The sequence below is a fragment of the Vitis riparia genome, chromosome 18, assembly GCF_004353265.1.
Source record: "Vitis riparia cultivar Riparia Gloire de Montpellier isolate 1030 chromosome 18, EGFV_Vit.rip_1.0, whole genome shotgun sequence".
In the NCBI taxonomy this organism is placed as follows: domain Eukaryota; kingdom Viridiplantae; phylum Streptophyta; class Magnoliopsida; order Vitales; family Vitaceae; genus Vitis; species Vitis riparia.
This window is the reverse complement of record NC_048448.1, coordinates 11,311,919-11,334,757: the sequence shown is the minus strand read 5'-3', so window position 1 is coordinate 11,334,757 and position 22,839 is coordinate 11,311,919. Positions and strand designations below refer to the sequence as shown.

The following is a 22,839-nucleotide window of genomic DNA, read 5'->3' as shown; positions in this document are numbered from 1 at the left end:
AAAGATTGGAAAAGTAATAAAGGAACTTACCATCATAGTGGCCATGAAGCTCGAGTTTTGAGCTTGAGAAGTAGGACTATACTAACTAAAATCAACATAGTGGTAGCAATAGAGAGCTTCATGGCCAAATTTTTTACAAATTTGGTATTTAGGTTTTTCTTTTGCAGCTTGAATATTTTGACGTTGTTGCCATTTTCCCTGAACTTGTGGTCCTTAAGGTTTTCCAAGAATTTCAGATTGAGATTAGGTACTAAACTGGTTGTTTTGTGGAGTGAAGAATTTTTGTCATTGTATGGGAAGAAATTCTGGTTCAATGGATTATAGTAAGACTAAGGTTGAGATTTTGAAGTGAAGTTTTGAGGCTTTTGTTGGTTTGGTTTGAAGGGTTTCTTTTTAGCAAACATAACAAGATTAGCCTGATGTCACGGACTTAGTCGTTCACTAAGCTCGTGCGGCACTTAAACAAGCCAAGGCGCTTGATCTTGCTAAGTCAGCCTTGTTCCCTCAATGCTTAGCTCGCTCGGCTAAGACACTTGCGACTCAAAAGTTTAAGAAGCTTGGTAGGCAACTCCTTAAAGAATGGAAGCTCTATTAACTCAAGAAAGCCTTTACAAGTGCTTAGATGCTCACTTGCTTGGTTAGGAAGTGATTTGGATGATGCCTTGGCCAAATGAGGCCCTTACCTATTTATAGGCACCAAGGGAACTCTCTGGAACCTTGGAGGGTTCCTTACAAATCAAGAATATTCTAGAACATCCTACCCTATTCTATGTACAACCCTATGTACAAGAATATACAAGAGATTCCTAGAAGTCTCTAGAAAGCCTTGGACTCCTCCTATGCCTTCCACCATAGTGTAGAGATGTCCACACATCTCTAGACATTTCTAGAACCTTCCACACTCTTCCCACCAATGACTTAGTGTAGATGACTCTAGGAGTCTCCAGAAGCTTCCCTCCTCCTATATAAGCCCATGGGGAGAGTCATTTGAAGCATCCTGTGACACTCTCCCCCACCGATGCCGTCGACGTCCTCGTCGTTGCCTCATTCTGAAACCGCTTGATGTATTTCCAGAACTTTCTCAAGGCATCTGCATGTTCCCAGCTTACCTGCCTCTTAGGTAGTCCTTTCCATCAGACTAGATACTTTATCACAGGAGGGACCCCTTGTCTCCTGGTGACCCGTTCAGCCAGGATATTCTTCACCTCCTTCTCTCGTGAAGCTTCACATGGATGCAGACCTGTGCGCTTTCGACACTTAGAGTGTTGCTTCCTCTTACCCATTGAGTTCACTTTTCCCTTGGTGACCTCTTCCATGTGTGTGCGGGCTACCTCAGCTCGCTTATCTTTTTCCTCCTTTACTTGCACCCCTACTAGTAAGGAGGGCTTAGGCGTACTAGGCTTTGGGTTGAATTGGAGGGGACCTAGTAGTTGCATTGAGCCCATATGTGCTTCGTCCTCCTGCTCCCTCTCCTCGATCATGGCACTAAGCGTCTTCCTCTTTGGACAATCCCGTGCCCAATGTGGTCCGTCACGTAGGAAGCATTTGATTTTAGGCACGAACTTCTTCCTTTCCGCCTTACCCCTTCCTTCTCGGACGTTAGGTGTCTTGCCTGATCCATTTTTAGGAGCATTGTGGTCCCTTAGAACCTCGTCTCTCCCACCCATGGCGTGGCTATCCTCCAAAGACTCATCCTTGGAGGAGTCTCCTCTTTTATAATCAGTTAAAGACTCCGCTACTGCCATGGCAATGGCTAAGTCTTGAACACCTCGACGCCTCAATTCCTGCTTAGCCCATCCTTGCAGGTTATCCATGAAGTTGAATAGCAACTCCTCCTCAGTCATGTTAGGAATCTCAAACATGAGTGAAGAGAATTCCTTGACATAGTTGCGTATCGAACCTGTGTGCTTGAGACGCCTCATATTTTTCCTAGCCAGGTAAGCCATGTCATCGGGGTAGAACTGCCTCTTAATCTCCCTCTTGAAGTTCTCCCACGTCTCTATGGTGCAAATGCCTTTCTCCATATCGGCAAACCTTCGACGCCACCATAGAGTAGCTGTGTCAGTAAGGTAGAGGGTCGCAGTTCTCACCTTAGCCGCCTCATCCGCCAATGCGATAGCCTCAAAGTATCGCTCCATATGCCATAAGAAGTTGTCCAACTCCTTGGCATCCCGCTTGCCACTAAACCCATGTGGCTTCGGCACCTCCACCCTAGATGCCCCTTATGTGGCCATGACCTGAGCCGACACAGCAACCTTGTAGATGGCCAACTCATGCCTAACCTCCTGGTCTCGGGACTCCATTCGAGTGGCTAAGGCCTCTATCCTTGACTCCATGCTAGCAAGCATGCTCAAGACCTTTCCTTGGAAGGACACAAACTCCTCGTGCGACACTGGCTGAACCTGTGAGACTGGCACTCTCTCACGAAGGTCTTGGATCCGCTCCCTTAGATCCTCTAAGCCCTTCTCCATGCCTTGCTCGATCAAGTCCAACCCCTCCCGAGTGTCCGCCATGGCTAGCTCCACCTTGGCTAACCTTGCCTCCATGTTAGCTAAGGCGTCACGAGACTTATCCTTCCTACCCCTGCCTCGTGTAGTAGGCTCGGTCTCTCTTCCACGGGTTTGCTCACTAGTCTCCTCCACATTAGAGCCCGACATGCTTTCTTTGCTATGCCCACCTCGAAACCACGCTCTGATACCACTTGTCACGGACTTAGTCGTTCACTAAGCTCGTGCGACACTTAGACAAGCCAAGGCGCTTGATCTTGCTAAGTCAGCCTTGTTCCCCCAATGCTTAGCTCGCTCGGCTAAGACACTTGCGACTCAAAAGCTTAAGAAGCTTGGTAGGCAACTCCTTAAAGAATGGAAGCTCTATTAACTCAAGAAAGCCTTTACAAGTGCTTGGATGCTCACTTGCTTGGTTAGGAAGTGATTTGGGTGGTGCCTTGGCCAAATGAGGCCCTTACCTATTTATAGGCACCAAGGGAACTCTCTGGAACCTTGGAGGGTTCCTTACAAATCAAGAATATTCTAGAACATCCTACCCTATTCTATGTACAAACCTATGTACAAGAATATACAAGAGATTCCTAGAAGTCTCTAGAAAGCCTTGGACTCCTCCCATGCCTTCCACCATAGTTTAGAGATGTCCACACATCTTTAGGCATTTCTAGAACCTTCCACACTCTTCCCACCAATGGCTTAGTGTAGATGGCTCTAGGAGTCTCCAAAAGCTTCCCTCCTCCTATATAAGCCCATGGAAAGGGTCATTTGAAGCATCCTGTGACACTGAGCTATCATATTCACATTCAATTGTTCAACAAACATTTTGCCTTTGTAATATAAAATCGAAGCTTAAAAGAAGACTATGAACCTTCTTTATAGTTGGTTAATCAAATCTAGCATTGGAAGATATTGCAAAAGAATTATACTCAGTCTCTCAACCTTGAAATAAATAGATCAATTGGTCTCTATATGAGATAAGTTTACAAATAGAAGCAAGCTTATTCGCAATATTCTTAAGCTTAAAAACATACTCATTAGTAGGGAGACCATATTTTCTTGATGAATTGAATTTTAGTATGAAGCTCTAAGACACAAGAATGAGATGTTGTAGTATAGGTTCTTTCGAGAGTGTTCTAGATCTTTAAGGTTGTAGTGAGTTCGACGATTTTGCTTAACATTCCTTCTATGACTAATGAATAAAACCAACTCATCAGAAGTCAGTTAAGATGGTGCCACATTCAAAATTGGGAATTAACAATTTGCTATTGTGGGTCGGTGAATCGAGGAAGAGGAACATTGGTTCCATCAATGAAGTCTTTAAGCACATTGACGATTATAATATTGAAAAACTGATTCTTCCAAAGCAAGTAGTTGTCTTCGTCTAACTTATTACTATGAGGTTGATTGAGATTTGAAAGGGGTTGTTGGAGATATGAAAGAGAAAATTGGTTTCAAATATGGAGATTGACCTAATGAAGAAATGGTGAAGGAGGAGAAACATGAATTGGGTTTTCTAGTTGCTAGGTAAGATTTTAAGAGTTTTGTTAGGTTGATGAAGAATCTATTTGATTTAAGGTGCTATGATACCAAATCAGAATTAGTGAGGTCATAAAGAATTTAGAAAAGAAAAAGAATGAGCAGAGGAAATGTTGGAAGGACTCGGATGCAATTTTGAGCAAAGTTGATATACAATGATGAGATTAACTATACAAGTGTACTCTTCTAATAAATGGATGTAGTTGAATAAACAAATCTTTAATAAAAATTATTCTAACAAATTAACCAAAAGAGAAAATTATAGAGGAAAAAATAAATTTATTATGTTGGCTTAGCACAATACATATCAAGATATCCTTCAAAATAACTTTTTGTTTTATATGTTGTAAACTTAAGTTGAAGTTGAACTATAAAATTTAAAAGACAATATTAATATTATAAATATTGAATATTAAATAACTTGTAGTATAAACCAAAAATTGATTTGTATAAGAAGTTTTTTTCTTGCTTTTAAATTAAGTTATTTTTTGAAGTTAAAAGCTCTTAGGTCCCATTTGGTAATATTTCATTTAAAAAAATTTCAACTTTTGACGTGATGTTTGAAAGCAAGAGGGTGGCTCCAGCCAGATACGGTCCAACTGAGGACTCAGCCCCGAGAGGAGAGGCTAGGCATGACTCGAGCCAACCAAGCCAGCGGTCATCAGGACGCTCGGAAGAACCAATAGTTAACCGCCACGTCATCAAAACAAATTTCCCTCGCGCGTCGACACCTGTTCTTCTCAACGTGGCGCTCAGCGACAGGCTGGACATCCGTGTGAGATACGATAGCTTCACACAGAATCCGAACCCTCTTGATTCAGGTTCATCAAAGTAGAAAACCGAAAACCTCAAACCCACAGAACATCAGAGCGAACACAAGATCGGATCGAGAAACTTTAGCAACCATGATCTCCCAGTTCTTCGTGCTCTCGCAGAGAGGCGATAACATCGTCTTCCGTGACTGTGAGTCTCTTTTTCTCAAAGTTTGATTTTGGATCTGGTTGGAGTATTTTTTTTCTTAATCTTTTTCATAATTTAGGGCGAACGCTTAAATGTTTGCACTTGGCCGAGACTGGTAACACTGCATCATTTTTTTTTTCAGTTTATTTTCCTTTGTTTTATCAGAAACCAAACGGAAAGAAATAGAATTCCTGTTGTGTGAACATTTATTACAGTTCCCACCTCGATGATCTGAGTAATCAACTCCAGAAGCGAATTAAGATCTAGCACAATTGAACAACAATACAATTAGGGCTCAATACTTTTTCGTCTGCATCATAAATGCAATTGCTTCTCGGAAGATCTTAATACAGTATGAAGCTTCATTCTTCTTTGCCCATATTTCTGTAGATCATCCTGGTTTCTGTATCAGATGCTTTCCTTGGTTGTATATCTGATACCTTCCTTTTGTTGTATACGCTTAGATTAGTTCTGTAGTGTTGATCTTATGAATGCCAAATTCTCCAGAATTTCATATAGATGAAGTTTCACCTATCAGTTTATTGTATTCATTACATTTATATTTATATTCTAATGTAGATCGCGGGGAAGTACCTAAAGGAAGTGCAGAGATATTTTTCCGGAAGGTTAAGTTTTGGAAGGAGGATGGAGAAGGGGATGCACCACCTGTCTTTGTAGGTATTCTCTTTCCGGAACTGACAGGCAGTATGCTTATACTTTTGTTGATGCATATGGATTGAAGAGTCTTTGCATTTTCTTTGAAGAGTTCCCTTCAATTTGAATCTGTAATTTGGTTTTTTGATAGCAAGACTATGACATTACTATCAGGCTATAAGCTTATGCTTAACCAATCCTTGATGCTGCAATAAAAAGTGCTGTTGCCTGGAAATCTCTGATTCCTTCCAGGTACTGCATTCTGTGGAAAGCAAAGTTTTCGTGGATGTGCTTTCCCATAAAGCCCCATATTGCTTTCTCTTGCTGGTGATGTTCTCATGGATCAATCAAGGCAATTTTTGGTGCAGCATCAGTAACTTATAAGAATTCTGATACTTTCTGTTCGTCTTATGTATTCTGATGTTCATTTTATGTTTCTTGTTAATAGAATGTGGATGGTGTGAACTACTTTCACGTGAAGGTTGCTGGATTGTTATTTGTTGCAACCACAAGAGTTAATGTGTCACCTTCTCTTGTTCTGGAACTTCTACAAAGGATTGCACGTGTCATCAAAGATTACCTTGGCATTCTAAATGAAGATTCATTGCGGAAAAATTTTGTTCTTGTGTATGAGTTGCTGGATGAAGTTATTGTAAGTAGGCTATCACATCTTCTTCTGCCTTTCATTGTCGGAAATGCTTTTAAGAGGTTTGCTGCTGTTTTGCCTTTGCCAAAGCACCAAACTATTCTTGTATTGAATTAATTAAGCATATTAAACAAATGCAAACCAATTATTTTGAGCATTAAACTTATGTCTCATTAATTATTGGTATTGGATATTTTTTCCTATTTAATTACAAGGAATCATTTTCGATTATGGCATTGTTTTCTACAAGAATTACTCAGATAGGCTTTAGCTTTTATCATTTTTTAGTTTGAGATTTCGTTTGTTGTAGGGTTTTCCCTCTGTAGTTTCCTTTTCTTATTTGCCCTATCAAACTTTACCACCCTACCAAACAACCCCCAACTGTTTAAAAATAGGAAATAAATGTGTAGGATTCCACTCCCTTTTTGTAAACTTTGTTTCTCTTTCTTATTTGCCTATCAAAAATTATAAATGCATTTGCAGGACAGCATCATCAGTTATATACAAACAAAAGTATCATCAGTGCTGAATCTTGTAGTGGTACCCAAAATCTTAGATTTGTGCCCAAGTATTACAAGTATCTCAAAGCACAAGCTTGATTATCTTTGCTAGAAAATAAAAGTTATCTGGATTTCATTACTTGCATGTATGTGGTCTGACCACCTGCCTCCTTTGTTGTACCAGGATTTTGGTTATGTGCAAACAACATCTACTGAGGTGTTGAAATCATATGTATTTAATGAGCCCATAGTTGTTGATGCTGCACGATTACCAACCCTTGGTCCTGCTTCCATTTTTATGGTATAAATTTATTTGGTCTATAACATAGTTGTCGCATCTTATTTTTTGTTGCCAACCTGAATATATGTGTGGTTGACTGCTCAAACTTGCATTTCTGCAGCAAGGAACCAAAAGAATGCCAGGGACAGCTGTTACAAAATCTGTTGTAGCAAATGAGCCTGGTGGTAGAAAGAGGGAAGAAATTTTTGTGGACATAATTGAGAAAATAAGTGTCACATTTAGTTCTAGTGTGAGTATTTCATGTCTTCATTTGGTTCAACTTTATGATTATTTTTTTTCCTCGTCTTCCTTTCCCTGTTTTGCTATACATCTGGTGCTACTCAGTTATAGAAATTTACCAAAGCCCAAACAGATGCAATTAAGAGTGAATCCAATCAGTGTCACAATAATGTAGGAGCAGTTGACTGATTGGCCAGATGGGTATTCTTGGACCACAGTTGTTTCATTTTTTTGCTATCTTTTTTCCTATAGTATCTCATGTATTCCAATATATAGTATTGTAAGTTTCCATCTTGGCTTCCTTGTTTTAGACATGGCAGTAGAAAAATCCCTAGTTAAGGGAGGGGTGCCTGTCCATTAGAAAAGCATGGAGTATGTGGCCTGTCCTACCCCATGTGCACTGGTAGTACACAGTCTGCACTTCTACAAGAAAAAGGATTTGCATCTTGATCCCGTGGATGAATATGGCATCAAAAACAGACAAAGTTTGTGTTACTTTGTTTCTTCAGAATTTATTGATTGAATGGAATACTTCTCTGTAATGGGAGTTGTTGGCTTACAGGTCACACCCTTCTTTTAGACTGGTATGCGCCCACCTGAACTAATGCATATAGAGAAAAGAGTGATCTTCTACTAGTTCCTGTGGTTTGAGACTGATAATTTGCTTCTTCAATCCAGAGATGGATACTTTCTGACTTCTCTCATTGATGGACATCCGTAAGATTCCAGAATAGCTTTCCATCATGGATTGTTTGAATGCAGACTGTGGATATAATACTTTTAATACAATTTATACATTCTTCTTATATCAATGCGTCTCTTTTTTAGGTCATCATCTTGCCTTAGTTTCTCTTTTCCTGAGTTAAACTATTTTTCCTTAATTTAATCTTGTTTATACAGGGATATATACTTACTTCTGAGATTGATGGCACCATTCAAATGAAGAGTTACCTTACAGGCAATCCAGAAATTCGGCTTGCTCTCAATGAGGAGCTGAGTATAGGGAGGGGTGGAAGGTCAATTTATGGTATTTCTCAGGGCTTAGCAGAAATGACATTTTCTACTTTTGGTGCTTTCAAGTTATTTGTCTCACATATGTGGAACCAAAAACATGGTAGATTTGTAGGAGTATTTTAAGTTGCAAATGGTGCATCCCTGTGAAATTTAAGAATATCTTGACTGATAGAATAATGTAATGAAGATCCAATGTTGATTATGTTAAGAGGTAAAATGGTCGGCCAGAATGGCCTATGTTCCTTGTTGAGGAACAACATCAGTTTTCTCCTGTGTTTTTGTATTTTTCTCCTTTCCCCAAAATTTATTTACCTGAGAAAGAGTTAAAAAGGGAAAACCTTGAATGATTCCTAGTTACAAAACCTTTTAACTCGACTATGAAGATAGTGTTGGATGATCCATCACCGTTCAAAATGCATATGGCCCTTTTTTTCTTACATGCTCATTTGCTCTGCAATGTTTTTTAGAGTGTTAACTTCTATTTCCTGATTCAACTGCTTTCTTTGATGAAAAATGTTCTGTTATATTTGCTAATATTTTGTCTCACTTGCCTGATCTCATTATGCTGCTGTTTGCAACAGACTATAATAGTTCAACTGGATCCGGGACAGTTATACTAGATGACTGTAATTTCCATGAATCTGTGCATCTTGATAGTTTTGACATTGACAGAACGCTTACCCTGGTGAGTGCAACTAGGATAATGTAAACTTGAATGTTTTTTCATATGTTTAGAACCCTTTCATTATTTTGCCATTAGTAATATGCAAGTTTCACTCATCATTGTTTGACAGGTCCCACCAGATGGTGAATTTCCAGTAATGAACTACCGTATGACTCAGGAATTCAAGCCGCCCTTTCGTATTAATGCTTTGATTGAAGAAGCAGGAGCTCTCCGGGTGAGTGCCTGTCTTCCATGATTTCAAAATTCTCAATTAAAATTCTGGTTCTGGTTCGTATGAAAATTTTGCTTGTTCTGTCCTAGGCTGAAGTAATTCTTAAGGTGCGTGCTGAATTCCCCTCAAGCATTACCGCAAACACAATTCAAGTACAAATGCCACTGCCCCCATATACAACTAGGTATGTTCTGTTAATACTTTTTCTATTTTGTAAGGTTGAATGGACAAGATACATTGCATAGCTTTGAATCTGGACCTCTATTAAATTTCAGCAAGAAAGCATTTTATTGTACTCTTGTGTTTCATATGCTCAATGGACAAGATGCATTGCATTCATTGGAACACAAACTTCATATTTCATTTCAGCAAAACAGCATTTTATTGAACTCTTGTTTTTTTATTTACTTTTCCACTTTTGATCAATAGATGATAGTCCATCAGAGAATCTTGACATGAATTCCTTGTATTGTTGTGAGCCATATCAGAATGAGACTTCTGGTGTATTGACTGATACAGTATTTTTTTTGGTACACTATATTGAATGTGTCTATTGCAATTCGAGCTGATATGTATCACACTTTTATTGAACTCTTGTTTTTTATTTACTTTTCAACTTTTGATCAATAGATGATAGTCCATCAGAGAATTTTGACATGAATTCCTTGTATTGTTGTGAGCCATATCGGAACGACACTTCTGGTGTATTAACTGATAGTGTGTTTTCTGATACACTATATTGAATGTGTCTATTGCAATTCGAGCTGATATGTATCACACAATACGTATCAAGTATTGTACAATTTTAATAACCTATGTTACATGGGGTTGGGTATGAGTGTTGGATGCCTGTATGTGTCTAGGTGTTTGATATTTTACAACTCAAATTTTAGAATATAGGAACTCGGCTAAAAAATATCCAAAAAAGGGGCATGGATACTAGGATACGACATAATAAAAGAAAAAACAATTAGGAATTTTGGGACTCTACAAGTGAGTAGGGGGAATCCTCAATTCTCTAGGTCTTTAATGATTGGGAGGTGGAGGTGGTGGAGAGGTTCCTTTTGACAATACAAGGAAAGAGGCTAGTTATCAATATGGAAGATAGGATGCTATGAAAAAAAACTAAGGACGGGAAATTTTTTGTTAAGTCCCTTTATAGTGTGCTCTTGAACTTAGAAGTGCAATACTGTTTCCAATGAGCGTCATTTGGAGCCCTTGTGTTCCTACTAAGGTGGGTTTTTTTTGCTTGGGAAGCTTCGTGGGGTAAGGTTTTAATCTTGGATCAACTAAAAAGGGAGAGGGTGGCCCATGGCTAATAGATGTTTCCTTTGTTGTGTTGAAGAGGAGTCTATTAATCATATTCTAATCCATTGTACCAAGGTTAGGGTTTTGTGGGAGTTATTATTTGCGTTATTTGGTGTGATGAGGGTCCTTCTGTTTTCAGTTAGAGATACCGTCCTTGGTTGGCATGGTTCATTTGTGGACAAGAAGAGTGGAAAGGTTTGGATGATAGCTCCATTATGCCTTTTTTGGTTGGTTTGGAAGGAAAGAAACAAGATTGCTTTTGAAAACGATGAGCTTTCTAGTCAAAGAATGAAAAATTATTTGTATGTAATTTTTGGTCTTGGACTAAGTTGTTTATAGATGAGGGACCTTTACCTTTGATCAACCTTTTTGATTGGTTGGGTTCTAGATGAGGGCTAGTGAGATTTTTTGTATCTCCTTTTCCTTTTTGTTCTTGCCTTTAGGCGCTTATTGTATACTTCTTGTATGCTTTAGATTGGTCTTTGGGCGTCCTTTTATATATATATATATATAAAGTTTTCTATGTGTTTACCTATATATATATAAAAAGATATCCTTTATAAAAGCTCCCATATTTTTCCTTTAATTTCTTTTTTTCCTTTTATACCTAAATATTCTTATAAAAAATCACTTTTCGGCTAATTCTTCTTTTTTTCTAATCTAATTGTTACTAAGAAAGTTGAACAAACAAAAGGATTTTATTGAAAACAATAAAAAAATTGCACCTAGACTGAGATAGGAGTGTTTGACAATGATCTCATAGCCACGCCTATATCATGTTGTGTCAACATTGGTACACTGAGCCAAATTGAAGGATCTAGATATCATGGTTAATTAATAACCATGCTACTTACCTTTTTATATTAGCAATTGAGGCTCTCAGTAGGATTCTGAGGAAGACGAGAGAAGGGGATAGATGTGTCTCATTTGTTGTTTGCTAACAATACCTAGAGTTTTCTACAACGCCAATCAAGACCATCTGGAGCATTTAAGTTGGGCCCTTATTTGGTTTGAAACAATATCTCACTTAAATGTGAAGGGTCTAGCTTTGGTGTTGGGCCGCATGGAAGGGAATCTACCCACCAATATTTGGTATTTTTCTCAGGGAGCTCCCCACAAATTTGTGAGGGCGTGGGAATTGGTGGAGGAGAAATTTAAGAGATAGCTTGCCTTATGAAAGAGGCAATACATTTCAAAATGAGGGAGACTTCCCTTGATCAAGAGCATGCTGTCAAACTTGCTTATTTATTTTATGTCTCTTTTTTCCATTTCTAGAAGGGTGAGCTTGAGATTAGAGCAAATCCAGTGAGATTTCCTTTGGGGTGGAGTAGCCCTTGAGAAAAAAGCTTCATCTGGTTAATCGGTATACTATTTGTTTGGACAAGAAGAATGGAGGTCTTGGCATAAAAAATGTTCATACACTCAACAAGGCTCTACTTGGAAAAAGAAGTTAGAGATTCGCTATTAAAAGGGAGACCCTTTAGAAACTGATCATAATCAGAAAGTTTGGAGTTGTTAAGGGAGGTTGGTGTTCAAGGGCAGTGAGGATGTCTATGGGGTGGGTTTGTGGCAGGTTATCAAATTCAGGTGGGAGGCCTTTAGAAGCAAAACTTGTTTCTATGTGGGTAATAATAAAAGGTAAAATTCTAGAATGATAGATGGTGGTGGTGAAAGTTCCTTGGAAGAGTTCTTACCAATGTTATTTTCTATAGCTGTTGCGAAAGACTCGTAGTAAAGATGTGGGAGCAGGTTAGAGAGAAAGGCCATAGGAGTCCTCACTTTTGAATAGTTCTATGATTAGGAATTGGAAGGAGTGGAAGCCTTTGTTCAGAGATTGTAATCAAGCTTAATTAGAAGGGATGATGAGGACAGCTTGGGATGGAAGAAATCCAAGAGTGGCAAGTTTATTGCTAAATCCTACCATGCTTCCTTAGCCCAGGGAAGTAGTGAGTCTTTCCCTGCAAGTATAGTTTGGAATCCATGAGTGCCAACGAAGGTGTGTTGCTTTATTTGAGAAGCTGTTTGTGGAGAGATTTTAACACTTGATCAACTTAAAAAGAAGGGTTGGAATATTCCGAATAAATATTACAATGTGTAAAGGGTAGAAGAGTCAGACTTAATCATATGCTGTCCATCATTCCAAAGCGAGAATCCTGTGTCTGTTTGGAGTGGTCTGGGTGTTGCACTCCTTTGTAAGGGGAACTCTCCTGAGTTGGTATGACTCTTATGTGGGGAAGAAGTGGAACAGCTTGGAGAGCTGTTCTTCTATGCTTGTTTTGGATCTTATGGAAAGAAAGAAACAAGAGGGTTTTCAAAGATGCAGAACAGTAGGAACAAGCAATCAAATCTTCATTTATGTGTTTTTTTTTTTGGATTGGGCTAGAGTTTACATAGACGTTTTTTCTATTCTATGTTCGTGATTGGCTTTGCAGATTAGTCGAGTTTCAACTAAGGAGAGGGCAGTTGGTTTTGTTTGCACTCTTCCTTTTTGCTTGTCGGAGCATTTTTCATGCATCTTGTGTACTTTGTTGTGCTCCTTTTCAGGCGCTTTTAATATATCTCTTTGTTTTGCCTCTCAAAAAGAAAAAAAGAAAAAAGTTGGGTCTTGGGTGTTGGGTGCTGTGGGTACTAGAGGCTTGTTCTCTTTTTCTTTGTTGAACATGGCTGTTGGCACATGTTCAACGTGGCACTTCACATAGTTTGTGGGGTCTCTATGTAGCATAGATCTTAATAGAGAAAATTCCAGGTGGAAATTTTATTTGTATTATACAGTTTCTTGTATCATGATTTCATGAAAGACTTTAAAGGTTGGCTTAAACTTAAGAGTAGCTTCAGAAGTGGTAGGCTATTTGAACTTGATGAAGATACAGGGAAGTTTGCATGTGAGAGAAGTTGCTAACCCAGCACAGTGTGTTTTAGCAGAGTCCTAAATTTTGGCAAGATTTTGTGAAATATTGCATGACCTTGCATATATCAGTTTGGATTGTCTGAATGAAAACATGGAGCGATGACTGAAAAAAAGGAGATTAAGAATCTCATTTACAGGAATTACAATTCAATATTATGCTATGTTATCATTGTTACTGATTATCATGTCTGCATTTAAAATTTTCAGAGTTAGTTTTGAGTTGGAGCCTGGGGCTGTTGGAAACACAACCGATTTTAAGGAAGCAAATAAGAGACTAGAATGGGGTCTAAAGAAGGCAAGAATTAATGCTCATTTCCTCCACCTTTTTTCTGATTCTATTCTATATTTTTTTCACTCTTCATCCTGAGAATTTACACTAGTGTTCAGTTTGATTTCTGGCAAGCTTTCTCTTTTCAGCTGAGCAATTATGTGTAGGTATTAGTTCACCCCACAAACAGTTATTAATAGCTGCGATACTTCTATAGATTGTAGGTGGATCTGAGCATACTCTACGTGCAAAGCTGACATTTTCACAGGAATTGCATGGTATGGGATTTCCTTAGTTTTTACATGATTAATTTAGTTTTAATATTGTGATTAATGTTATTGGCATCCACTTCTCAACACAGGAAATATCACAAGGGAAGCTGGACCTGTTAGCATGACCTTCACAATACCAATGTACAATGCTTCAAGACTTCAGGTAAGATGTTACCTTGAGTTTACTAAGGCCCCCACAGACATCTTCCTACCGTTATTGTAATAAACTCAAAGATGACTGATAAAAAATAACTGTCTGCATTGTTGAAGTTAAGAATTAAAGATTAAAAAAATCCTGGATAAAGAATAGAATCATTCTTTTTGATGGATGTACCGGAATTCCAATGGAATCCAGGTGCCACTGCCCATAGGAATGTTACAGGTTTCATTGCTTTGAACCTCTTTCACTAGTTTGATGGTGATGCTTTGTTATGACCACAAGCCGGTGGGTACACTTGGGTGCACTTGTATCTCATGAGACAGAAAATAAAAATTAGCAAGAATTTAAGCTGAGCAACTTTTAGCCAAAAAAAAACACCTGCCATTTGTTCTTGTGCCTTTTTAGATCTCCTTTACAAACACCCAATTTTTTTTTTTAATGTTTCGTGTTGCAGGTAAAGTATTTGCAGATATCGAAGAAGTCCAAGGCCTACAATCCATATCGATGGGTGAGATACGTCACACAATCAAATTCCTATGTTGCCCGGTTATGATAAGAAGCTTTTTTCCCCATTTTTCTCGCTCCTTTCCCTGTCCTACTGTTGTGTTTAAGATCAAATGAATCAAAAAATTACTGCTAAAAGTAAGGCATGACTGTGTATCATTTGCTATTTAATCTTCATTCGCCTGGTTACCCAAGTTTTCACCTTTCTTTTTCTTAGTGCAGTTCTACAGTAAGTGAACCTTCCCAAGATTTCTTGTATTTCAGATAAATGAAATGGGATGAACCTCACATGTGGATCATTACTTTTAAGTTTTAACTGACTTGTGGTTGGAACTTGTAAACAAGCTAATTTGTTCCTTTTTTAAGTGTCATTGCTAGGAAAATTGGGCCATTTTTTTGGCTTGGTTGATTGATATGCAGCCATCTTGCAGATCAGGTATATGTAATAGTCTTGGTCTCTAAAAGTTTGATATGCTATGCTGAATGTTAAAAATGGTTGTCAATTGGAGACTTGGAGTTATGTAGGTCGAAATATCAGCAACTGTATGTGCTTCTAAGCTAAACTGGTTTCCCTCTCTCAAGCAAACAAAAGAACCTAGAAGCTTATCCATGGAGCAAGGCTTAATGCTATATCGCTTTCGACTCTCTCATTAGTTTAAATTTATTAAACAATTCAGTGGGTGTCTCAGCAGATGGAATGGTGGCATATTGAGAACCTGGGGGTCTAGGTCTCCAAAAGCAGTATGTGATTCATTTACAAATTCCTTGGAGCAAAAGCAATTTGCTTAGCTTTACATCCGTTGTAAGATATCATTTCTAATACATTTGTGGAGCAGGCATGGACACATTGAGTACACCCTATACATGTATTATAAATCTTTACTGAATGTGACATTGGAGCTATAAATTTTTAAACATAAAATTTTTTTGATGTAAATTTGTAAATGAATCATATATCTTAAACACTAGATGAATCAATGATTTATAAGAATTTTTCTAGGTACTGAGAGAACCGGACGAGGAAGAAGGTTTGGGGTTGGTGAGGGCCTGAAGGACGAATCCCCTGCACGCATCAGGCATAAGGACTTGTGAACATGCACGAAGATAAGACGGGCTCGAAATTGGAGATCCCTTATTTCTTTCCTTTTTGTCCATTACTGGGCAATGAGTCTGTCTTCTGGGACACTATCGAGTTCAAATTTCACCACACGAGGCCAATTTTAAGGAGGCGATCACTCTCCTTTTTCCTTTCTCCAACCCAGCCTAATTCTTCTTTCTTCATACCAAGGATAGGCTTCAACAGGCTTCAAAAATGAAATGGATAATTCCTCCTGAGACCTTAATTGGGGGCTTTAGGCCATTTACTTTGAAAGTGTGGTTAATCAGCCGAGAATTTGTGCGTCACTGACCTTCCAGAAATGGCATTATGTTCACTATTCATAAAGCTGACATGTGAAAAGACACAGACTCAAATGGGAACAAGAGATGATTCCAATGTGAACCACAGAATTATCAGTTAGGGTAGGCTGGTGATGATAATGACCTGGAAGTTCCAGGTCACTTATCTCCTGAATTCCTATAAAGGACTAAAATTATTGTTAGTCCCATCACTCAAAGCATGCCACAGTCGGCAAAACCTAAAATGGAGGATCAAACTCCAATAGTGCAGTAGTTTATGTTTTATATGTACATCCCTGGACAGCAGCTGAAGGCAATTCTAAAAGAATATTAGTTTGAGAGTCAACCCAAACCTCTCCCCTAACCCACAATTCTGCACTGGGAATTATAGCATATATGCCTGTAATTTGAAATAGGCTTCACGGGAACTTGATTCCATTTTTATCTATACTTCAAAATTGTGAAAGAAACAAGAGATGGCCCGATCCTCCAGTTGGTACCCTTGGTAAAGGCAAAGCAAGATTCCAACAGTCTTGCCTTGATAGAAAATCAAGGAGGTACCATTAAGATATTCTACTATTCTTAACCGAAAGTCGACACCAATTGTTTTTTATTTCTAAGTTTTTATCTTCTTTTTTTAAACAAAATTCTTTGTTCTTCAAACCCTACGCTTTCTTTTCCTTTCTCTCACATCATAAATCTAGGAATTTGATTCTAGTATCAAATATTTTTTTATTTACTGCAGTGGTAGCTTTATGTTGACCATTTGGTGTCGACAATGAGAATCGTGTTTAGTCATTTCAATCAACTAAGATTTGAATTTGAATCCATCGGTTAAGTAGCATAAAGCTTGTTTTACTTTGATTTGTCTAAGCAAACCATAAAGACAAGGAATAGATAGAAGAACTTTATTGCAAAGTTTGGAGAAGCCATTGACGATACTGCACTTAACTATGCTTAACGCCTTAAAAGGTGGTGGAGTCGTTCTAAAGCAAACCTCAATAAAAGATTGGACTCCTCCCGCATTATCTCTTTGCTTTTTCCTTAAATGTCTAAAGCTCGACGCTTTCATTTACCTTTCCTTTCTTACCATTGGGTCTTCTTCTTCAATTGGATTCCAATTCCTCATCAAGGGTGCTCTTTCTAACTCTAAAAGGACTTCTCTACGTATCTAATTAATATATACTTGTTCTTCGCTCCCTTTCTTTCGAAGGATTCTTCTTCTACACATCTCATAAAAGTTAGAAAAATATTAGTGTGGATTTTAGTATTGGCTACCTATTAGGGGTTTTGGTTGCTAATTTTGGGTCCAATTCTAAATGGGGTATTTGTTCCATGGATGGATGCTCACGACTTGTAGGGGAAAATAAAGAAAATGAAAGGTCCACCTCCTCAGACACAACATGTGGTGAACATCATAGTGCCACATTGTCACCTTATAATGCAGTCTCCCAACCCCCAAACAGGAGCCACTTCTCATCTTCAACTCTGCATGCCTTGTGCCTTTCATGGATCATGGCTGCTACCATTGGTCTCTTTCCGCTCCTCTTACTCTTATTACCACCTCTCCTTTGAATTATTATTCATTTCTATGATATCCCATTTATTTTTGTAATATCTTGTGTTGGGCAAAAAAAGATTTTTTTAACCTTATGTATATAGATTCCTCTTAATCCTGTAGCCATATTTTAGAGTCATAAGAAGCTCTTAGTTTTAGAATGGATCGGAAACCGATGGATACAATTTCAAAAGGGAGCAGGACAAAAGATGGGGTACTGTGGGGGGATGCCACAAAGATATCATAATCAAATTATTACAGGTTAGCCCCAGAGAGAAGCTGATGAGCAGGACATGCATCTGGTCAAACTTTCCACTCAAAAAATATCTTCATATTCTTACTAGAAAGGTCACCTACGAAAAGAACCTTTGACTATGGCGGTTTGGAGCAACCCTAGCCCACATGGGCTTCATCCCCAGATTCAACAGCATATTGGTCCTTTTCTTTTGAGGCAATTCATTGAATTCGGAACTATATTTGTATATATATATTTTCTGTTCATGTATTATGTTCAAGACATTGGAACAAAATTTGTAACATGTTCCGTTCCCCCACTGCACATGTGATAATTGAGAAAAAGGTTGCTTGCAAGTGTCCCGTATCTTATACCCCTACCTTACCCTACTCCAAAGTCTTATATATGGTAGATTTCATAGTAGTGGAAGATGGGATGATGATAAAACAAAATTTTGCACCAAAAACTTCCTACTTCCATAGGGGCACATAAATAAGTAATTGGCTTGACAGACCTCTGGATAACCCCAAAAAATATTTTCCCACCTTTATAATAATGGGACAGTCTTGCAACAACAGGGGACATACGGGGAGCACAATTCGAATATACAGGAAACTTGGTTTTGTGTTGATTTGAGGTTAAAAGGTGGGGTGATCGAGTGATCATTTAGAGGGTGGGAAATGGGTTACGTGCACAAACAGCCTGCCGAGAGCAAAACACTTGAGGTCCATTACATCATCTGATGATACGAAAAAAGAGACCAAAACAATGAATTGTTTTATTTGAATTGTCATAGAGAGAATGTGCTTGAGAAAATCAAAGCACCCTTTTGGAATGTTGTCTGGCCTGCTTGTACGTACGGCCAACACAACCACAATCATGTGAAGTTCACTCATCCTTCGAACTTCGGGCCCTGCCATGCCTGCTGGTTCACCCCCACACTTCATTATTGAATTCCCAATTGGTTCTTTCTCTATATACTTGAAACCTAACTCCCATACAGTCCCTTCTGATAGGCCATATGGTCTAATTCCTCAAATTTGATTTGAAATCGGTATCAATCGGATGAGGGGGTTCGGTGACAGCAGGTAGGGGCGTAGGGCTTGAGTGGGCGTCGGCCACCACCACCAATATGCAACGCTGGCGTGCAGTCTTTTCACTAAAGATTCATGCCTCTCACTTGGTTTTCTTCTTTTGTGATGTGGCCTATGATGTCCATCTGTTTCCTTTATGCAATTGGACGCGTGGTGGCTTCCTCATCCAACTTCCACTCCCTTCATATATGGGGGGCCGCCCATGCTTTCCGCTCAAAAATTATCCTCAACTCTGTAAATAGAATAGATTAATACATTGAGAAGAATAGAACTAGGGGTGTGGAAGGAATGGGGGGGTGGGGGCTGCTTACTGCTGAGCTTCCTATGTCGAAAGCTTCTGTAATGGGTATAGATTCTAAAATGTCTTTGTAATTTAATTGGGGGACTGAGAGAATTGAGATACACGTGGGTGGGAAGAAATGGAACTGACACATATATATAGAAATGGTGAATAATATATGTGTGTATATATATTAATCACACAAGTAGGACGCACCATGAGGACGCCCTCTTCCTAGCCTTAACTATCGATAGGAATCTGATCGTACATCATCATATCCACCCCATAGATCTTCAACTGACCCTCTTGTTTCTCTGTCTACAAAGCTCTTCTCTCCTCTCGTCTTCTCTCTCAATCAGCTCCCTTCTCTCTCTTTCTCTTCTTCTTCTTTGTTTTTTTTTTCTTCTCATCATCGTCCTCATCTTCTTCTTCTTCCTAGCCAGCTCCAAATATGCCCAGATCTTCAGACCTTCCTGACTGTTTCTATCAAAACCAGCCTATCTTAATCTCTCCAAGCCGCCCAACTCCCAAGCATTCTCTTTATCTCTCCAACCTCGATGATCAGAAGTTCCTCAGATTCTCCATTAAATATCTCTACCTTTTCAGAAAATCCACCAGCTTAGATGCGTTGAAGTATTCTCTTTCCAGGGTTCTAGTGGATTACTATCCATTGGCTGGGAGGTTGAGGACAAGCTCAGAAGACGAGCAGAAGCTTGAGATTGATTGCAATGGAGAAGGTGCTGTGTTTGCTGAAGCTTTCATGGATTGCACTGCCGATGACTTCCTCGAAGTTTCCAGCAGGCCAAACAGGTCTTGGAGAAAGCTCTTGTATAGGATAGAAGCTCACAGCTTCTTGGATATTCCTCCTCTCATAGTTCAGGTCTGATTTCAGACTCGACAACTATTTTTTTCCTTCCTTCTCTTTTCTCTTCTTCCATGGCCTTTCTTTGTTAATAATTAATTCCTCTTCTTGTTCTTTTTCTTTTGTTTAATATTTCTTGTTCTTTCATTTTCTTTCCCTCCCTCCATGAAACCCGGATATCACTATATATGTTTTTCAAACTTGGACATGGCTTTCTTTCTTGACGAATAAAACAAAATCAATATGAGACTCTTGATTGCCACTGTTATAGAGTTTTTGTTTTTAGCATCAGTTTATTACTAAAAATATATGAACTCTTAAAAAATGAATCATATTGGCATGCGGGCTCAGTGACATTTCCAATCATGGACTCAAATTTCTTCCCTTTTTCCCTTTCCCCATCCCTTCATTTTCCTTCATTTTCTTTTTCAATTCCACCACCCAACCATTCTTCTCCATTTCAAATTTTCAATCAAAAAACGACCTCGTCTTCAACTACCCTTTATTTTTTATTTTTTATTTTTCTTGATTACAAGACCTGCTGGCGCCAAATTTTTTAATTCTTTTTAATTATTATTATTATTATTTTTCATGTGAAGTTACAACTTACGAGTTAGGTTAATATGCTCTGATTTTTATTTTTTTATTTTTTATTTCCTTTTTGTTGACTCCGAAAGCCCAAAAAAAAAATGAAAAAAGTAAAGATAAATAGTGGAGGAGATGAAGCCACAAAAGGGTGTGGTGTGAGTGAGATATACCAAGTGTATGCCCTCCACCTAGTCCCATCTCTCTAATGAGAAAATGAGGCAGAAGTGGGTGACCCTACAATTTCTCTGCTGTTACTGCCCCTCCCCCGTTTCGTTCCTTTCACTGTGCTCGGTTGGTGAGCTTTGCCCCTAATGACCTAAATACCCTCCTTCGCCTGACTCCATTTACCTTCTTTGCCCTTCCGTTTTGGGGCTTGCAGGTGACCAGTCTCCGCTGCGGAGGGATGATCCTCTGCACCGCCATCAATCACTGCCTCTGCGACGGCATCGGCACCTCCCAGTTTCTTCACGCGTGGGCCCACATCACCGCCAAGCCCAACGGGGACCTACCAATCGCGCCGTTCCACAGCCGCCACGTGTTGAAACCGAGAAATCCGCCACAGATCCCCTTTGATCATCCAGGATTTACGAGGATTGCCCCCGGCAAGGACCTGAACCTGAACCAGTACCTGCAGTCACAGCCGCTCGTCCCCACCTCTTTAACCTTCACCCCGTCTCATATCCTGGAGCTGAAGAGGCATTGCACCCCATCGCTAAAATGCACCACCTTTGAAGCCCTGGCATCTCACACGTGGCGGTCGTGGGTTAAAGCTCTGGACCTGTCCCCTTCACTCCATGTCAAGCTCCTTTTCTCTGTGAACGTCAGAAAAAGATTAAAGCCAGAAATTCCACAGGGGTATTACGGAAATGGGTTCGTGCTAGGATGTGCGGAGTCGACGGTGAAGGAGGTGGTGAGTGGTAACTTGCACAGTGGGGTGAAGCTGGTGCAGCAGGCTAAATCAGCTCTAACCGATGATAACGTGAAGTCCATGATCGATTTGCTGGAGGACAAAACAGTGAAAACAGACCTATCGGCGACTTTGGTGATATCACAATGGTCGAAGTTAGGGCTAGAGGATTTGGACTTTGGAGAAGGAAAGCCACTGCAAATGGGTCCTCTTCTCAGTGATATTTACTGCTTATTTTTGCCCGTCATTGGTGATTTTGATGCCACCAGAGTGCTGCTCTCGATGCCTGAATGCGCGGTCGACAAATTCGAGTATTACATGAAGGATTTGTCGGATAGAGATGATTATGACGTTGGTAATGGTTATGAAGGGGAAGATAATGGGTTGATGATTTGAAGTTTGAAGGAGGATCGACTAAGTTTTTCCTTTTTCATTTTCTTGTTAAATTTGATCTCTCCCACCTAATAAACATTAATGGAAGTTGGTAATGGGGAGCCGTTAACTCACTGTAATTCTAGTGTTGAGGAGCAATATAAGAGACTAATCATATCTGAATGCCAACTTCTTTCCTGTTCAAAGGCTGTATTTTCCATTTTGTTCTGAAGCTTGTCCGGCAGGAGCTAGCTGAGCGGCAGCATTGGGATATTATTACAATTTTCTTCAGAAATATTTAGAATTACGTACGTCCTTGCTTTGTAACACTCGCTTTTGCAGGCTTTGCTTGGTTGGCATCCCATTAAAGAATGTCACGTACCAATATCAAGGATCATGTTCCCTACAAAATCTTTCTGCTTCACCTCATTTCACCATCCTCCCCTCCGCTCCCCTCTTCTGTTTTATCAACCAAAGCCCCACCATACCAGTGAAAACTGAAAAGCAGCTAGCTCATTTTCATTCCCTCAGAAGTGAATGGCATGATCATCAATGAAGTAAATATAATCACACTTAGAAGCCATGGCATGCCACCACATTCATTAGTTTATTACCCATCGAAATTCAAATTGCATCTCTTGATGCGACCCATCTTCTTTTCATGGCATTGGTGAGACATTAATAATCAGAAATTAGGCCTTATTGGAGGAGGGTATATACTATATACCCCAAAAAACAATCCAAACTCAATCCTATAAGGAGTATGAAATGGTCTACACTTTAAAACACATATACGTATATAAGCTAGCACTGGCCATTAAGTGTTGAAAACTATAATAATAATAATAATAAGTATCATTATTGTTTATTTAACCAAGTGCTTCTTATCTTCTCT

At 39.2% G+C, this 22,839-nt stretch overlaps 2 protein-coding genes across 2 annotated transcripts; both read left to right on the top strand.

Moving 5' to 3' along the window:
- The first annotated feature begins 4,861 nt into the window (after positions 1-4,861).
- LOC117906968 (AP-4 complex subunit mu) lies at positions 4,862-15,006 on the top strand. The gene is made up of 13 exons (XM_034820266.1): positions 4,862-5,003; positions 5,580-5,674; positions 6,103-6,306; positions 6,985-7,101; positions 7,202-7,330; positions 8,221-8,347; positions 8,916-9,019; positions 9,129-9,233; positions 9,320-9,414; positions 13,654-13,741; positions 13,932-13,992; positions 14,076-14,149; positions 14,601-15,006. Exons 1-13 carry the CDS (start codon positions 4,946-4,948, stop codon positions 14,697-14,699), a joined length of 1,356 nt encoding a protein of 451 aa, XP_034676157.1. The 5' UTR covers positions 4,862-4,945; the 3' UTR covers positions 14,700-15,006.
- Positions 15,007-19,368: 4,362 nt separating this feature from the next.
- On the top strand, positions 19,369-22,172 carry LOC117905329 (fatty alcohol:caffeoyl-CoA acyltransferase). The gene is made up of 2 exons (XM_034818240.1): positions 19,369-20,095; positions 21,045-22,172. The coding sequence occupies exons 1-2, from the start codon at positions 19,667-19,669 to the stop codon at positions 21,966-21,968; spliced, it is 1,353 nt and encodes a 450-aa protein (XP_034674131.1). The 5' UTR covers positions 19,369-19,666; the 3' UTR covers positions 21,969-22,172.
- The last annotated feature ends 667 nt before the right edge of the window (positions 22,173-22,839 follow it).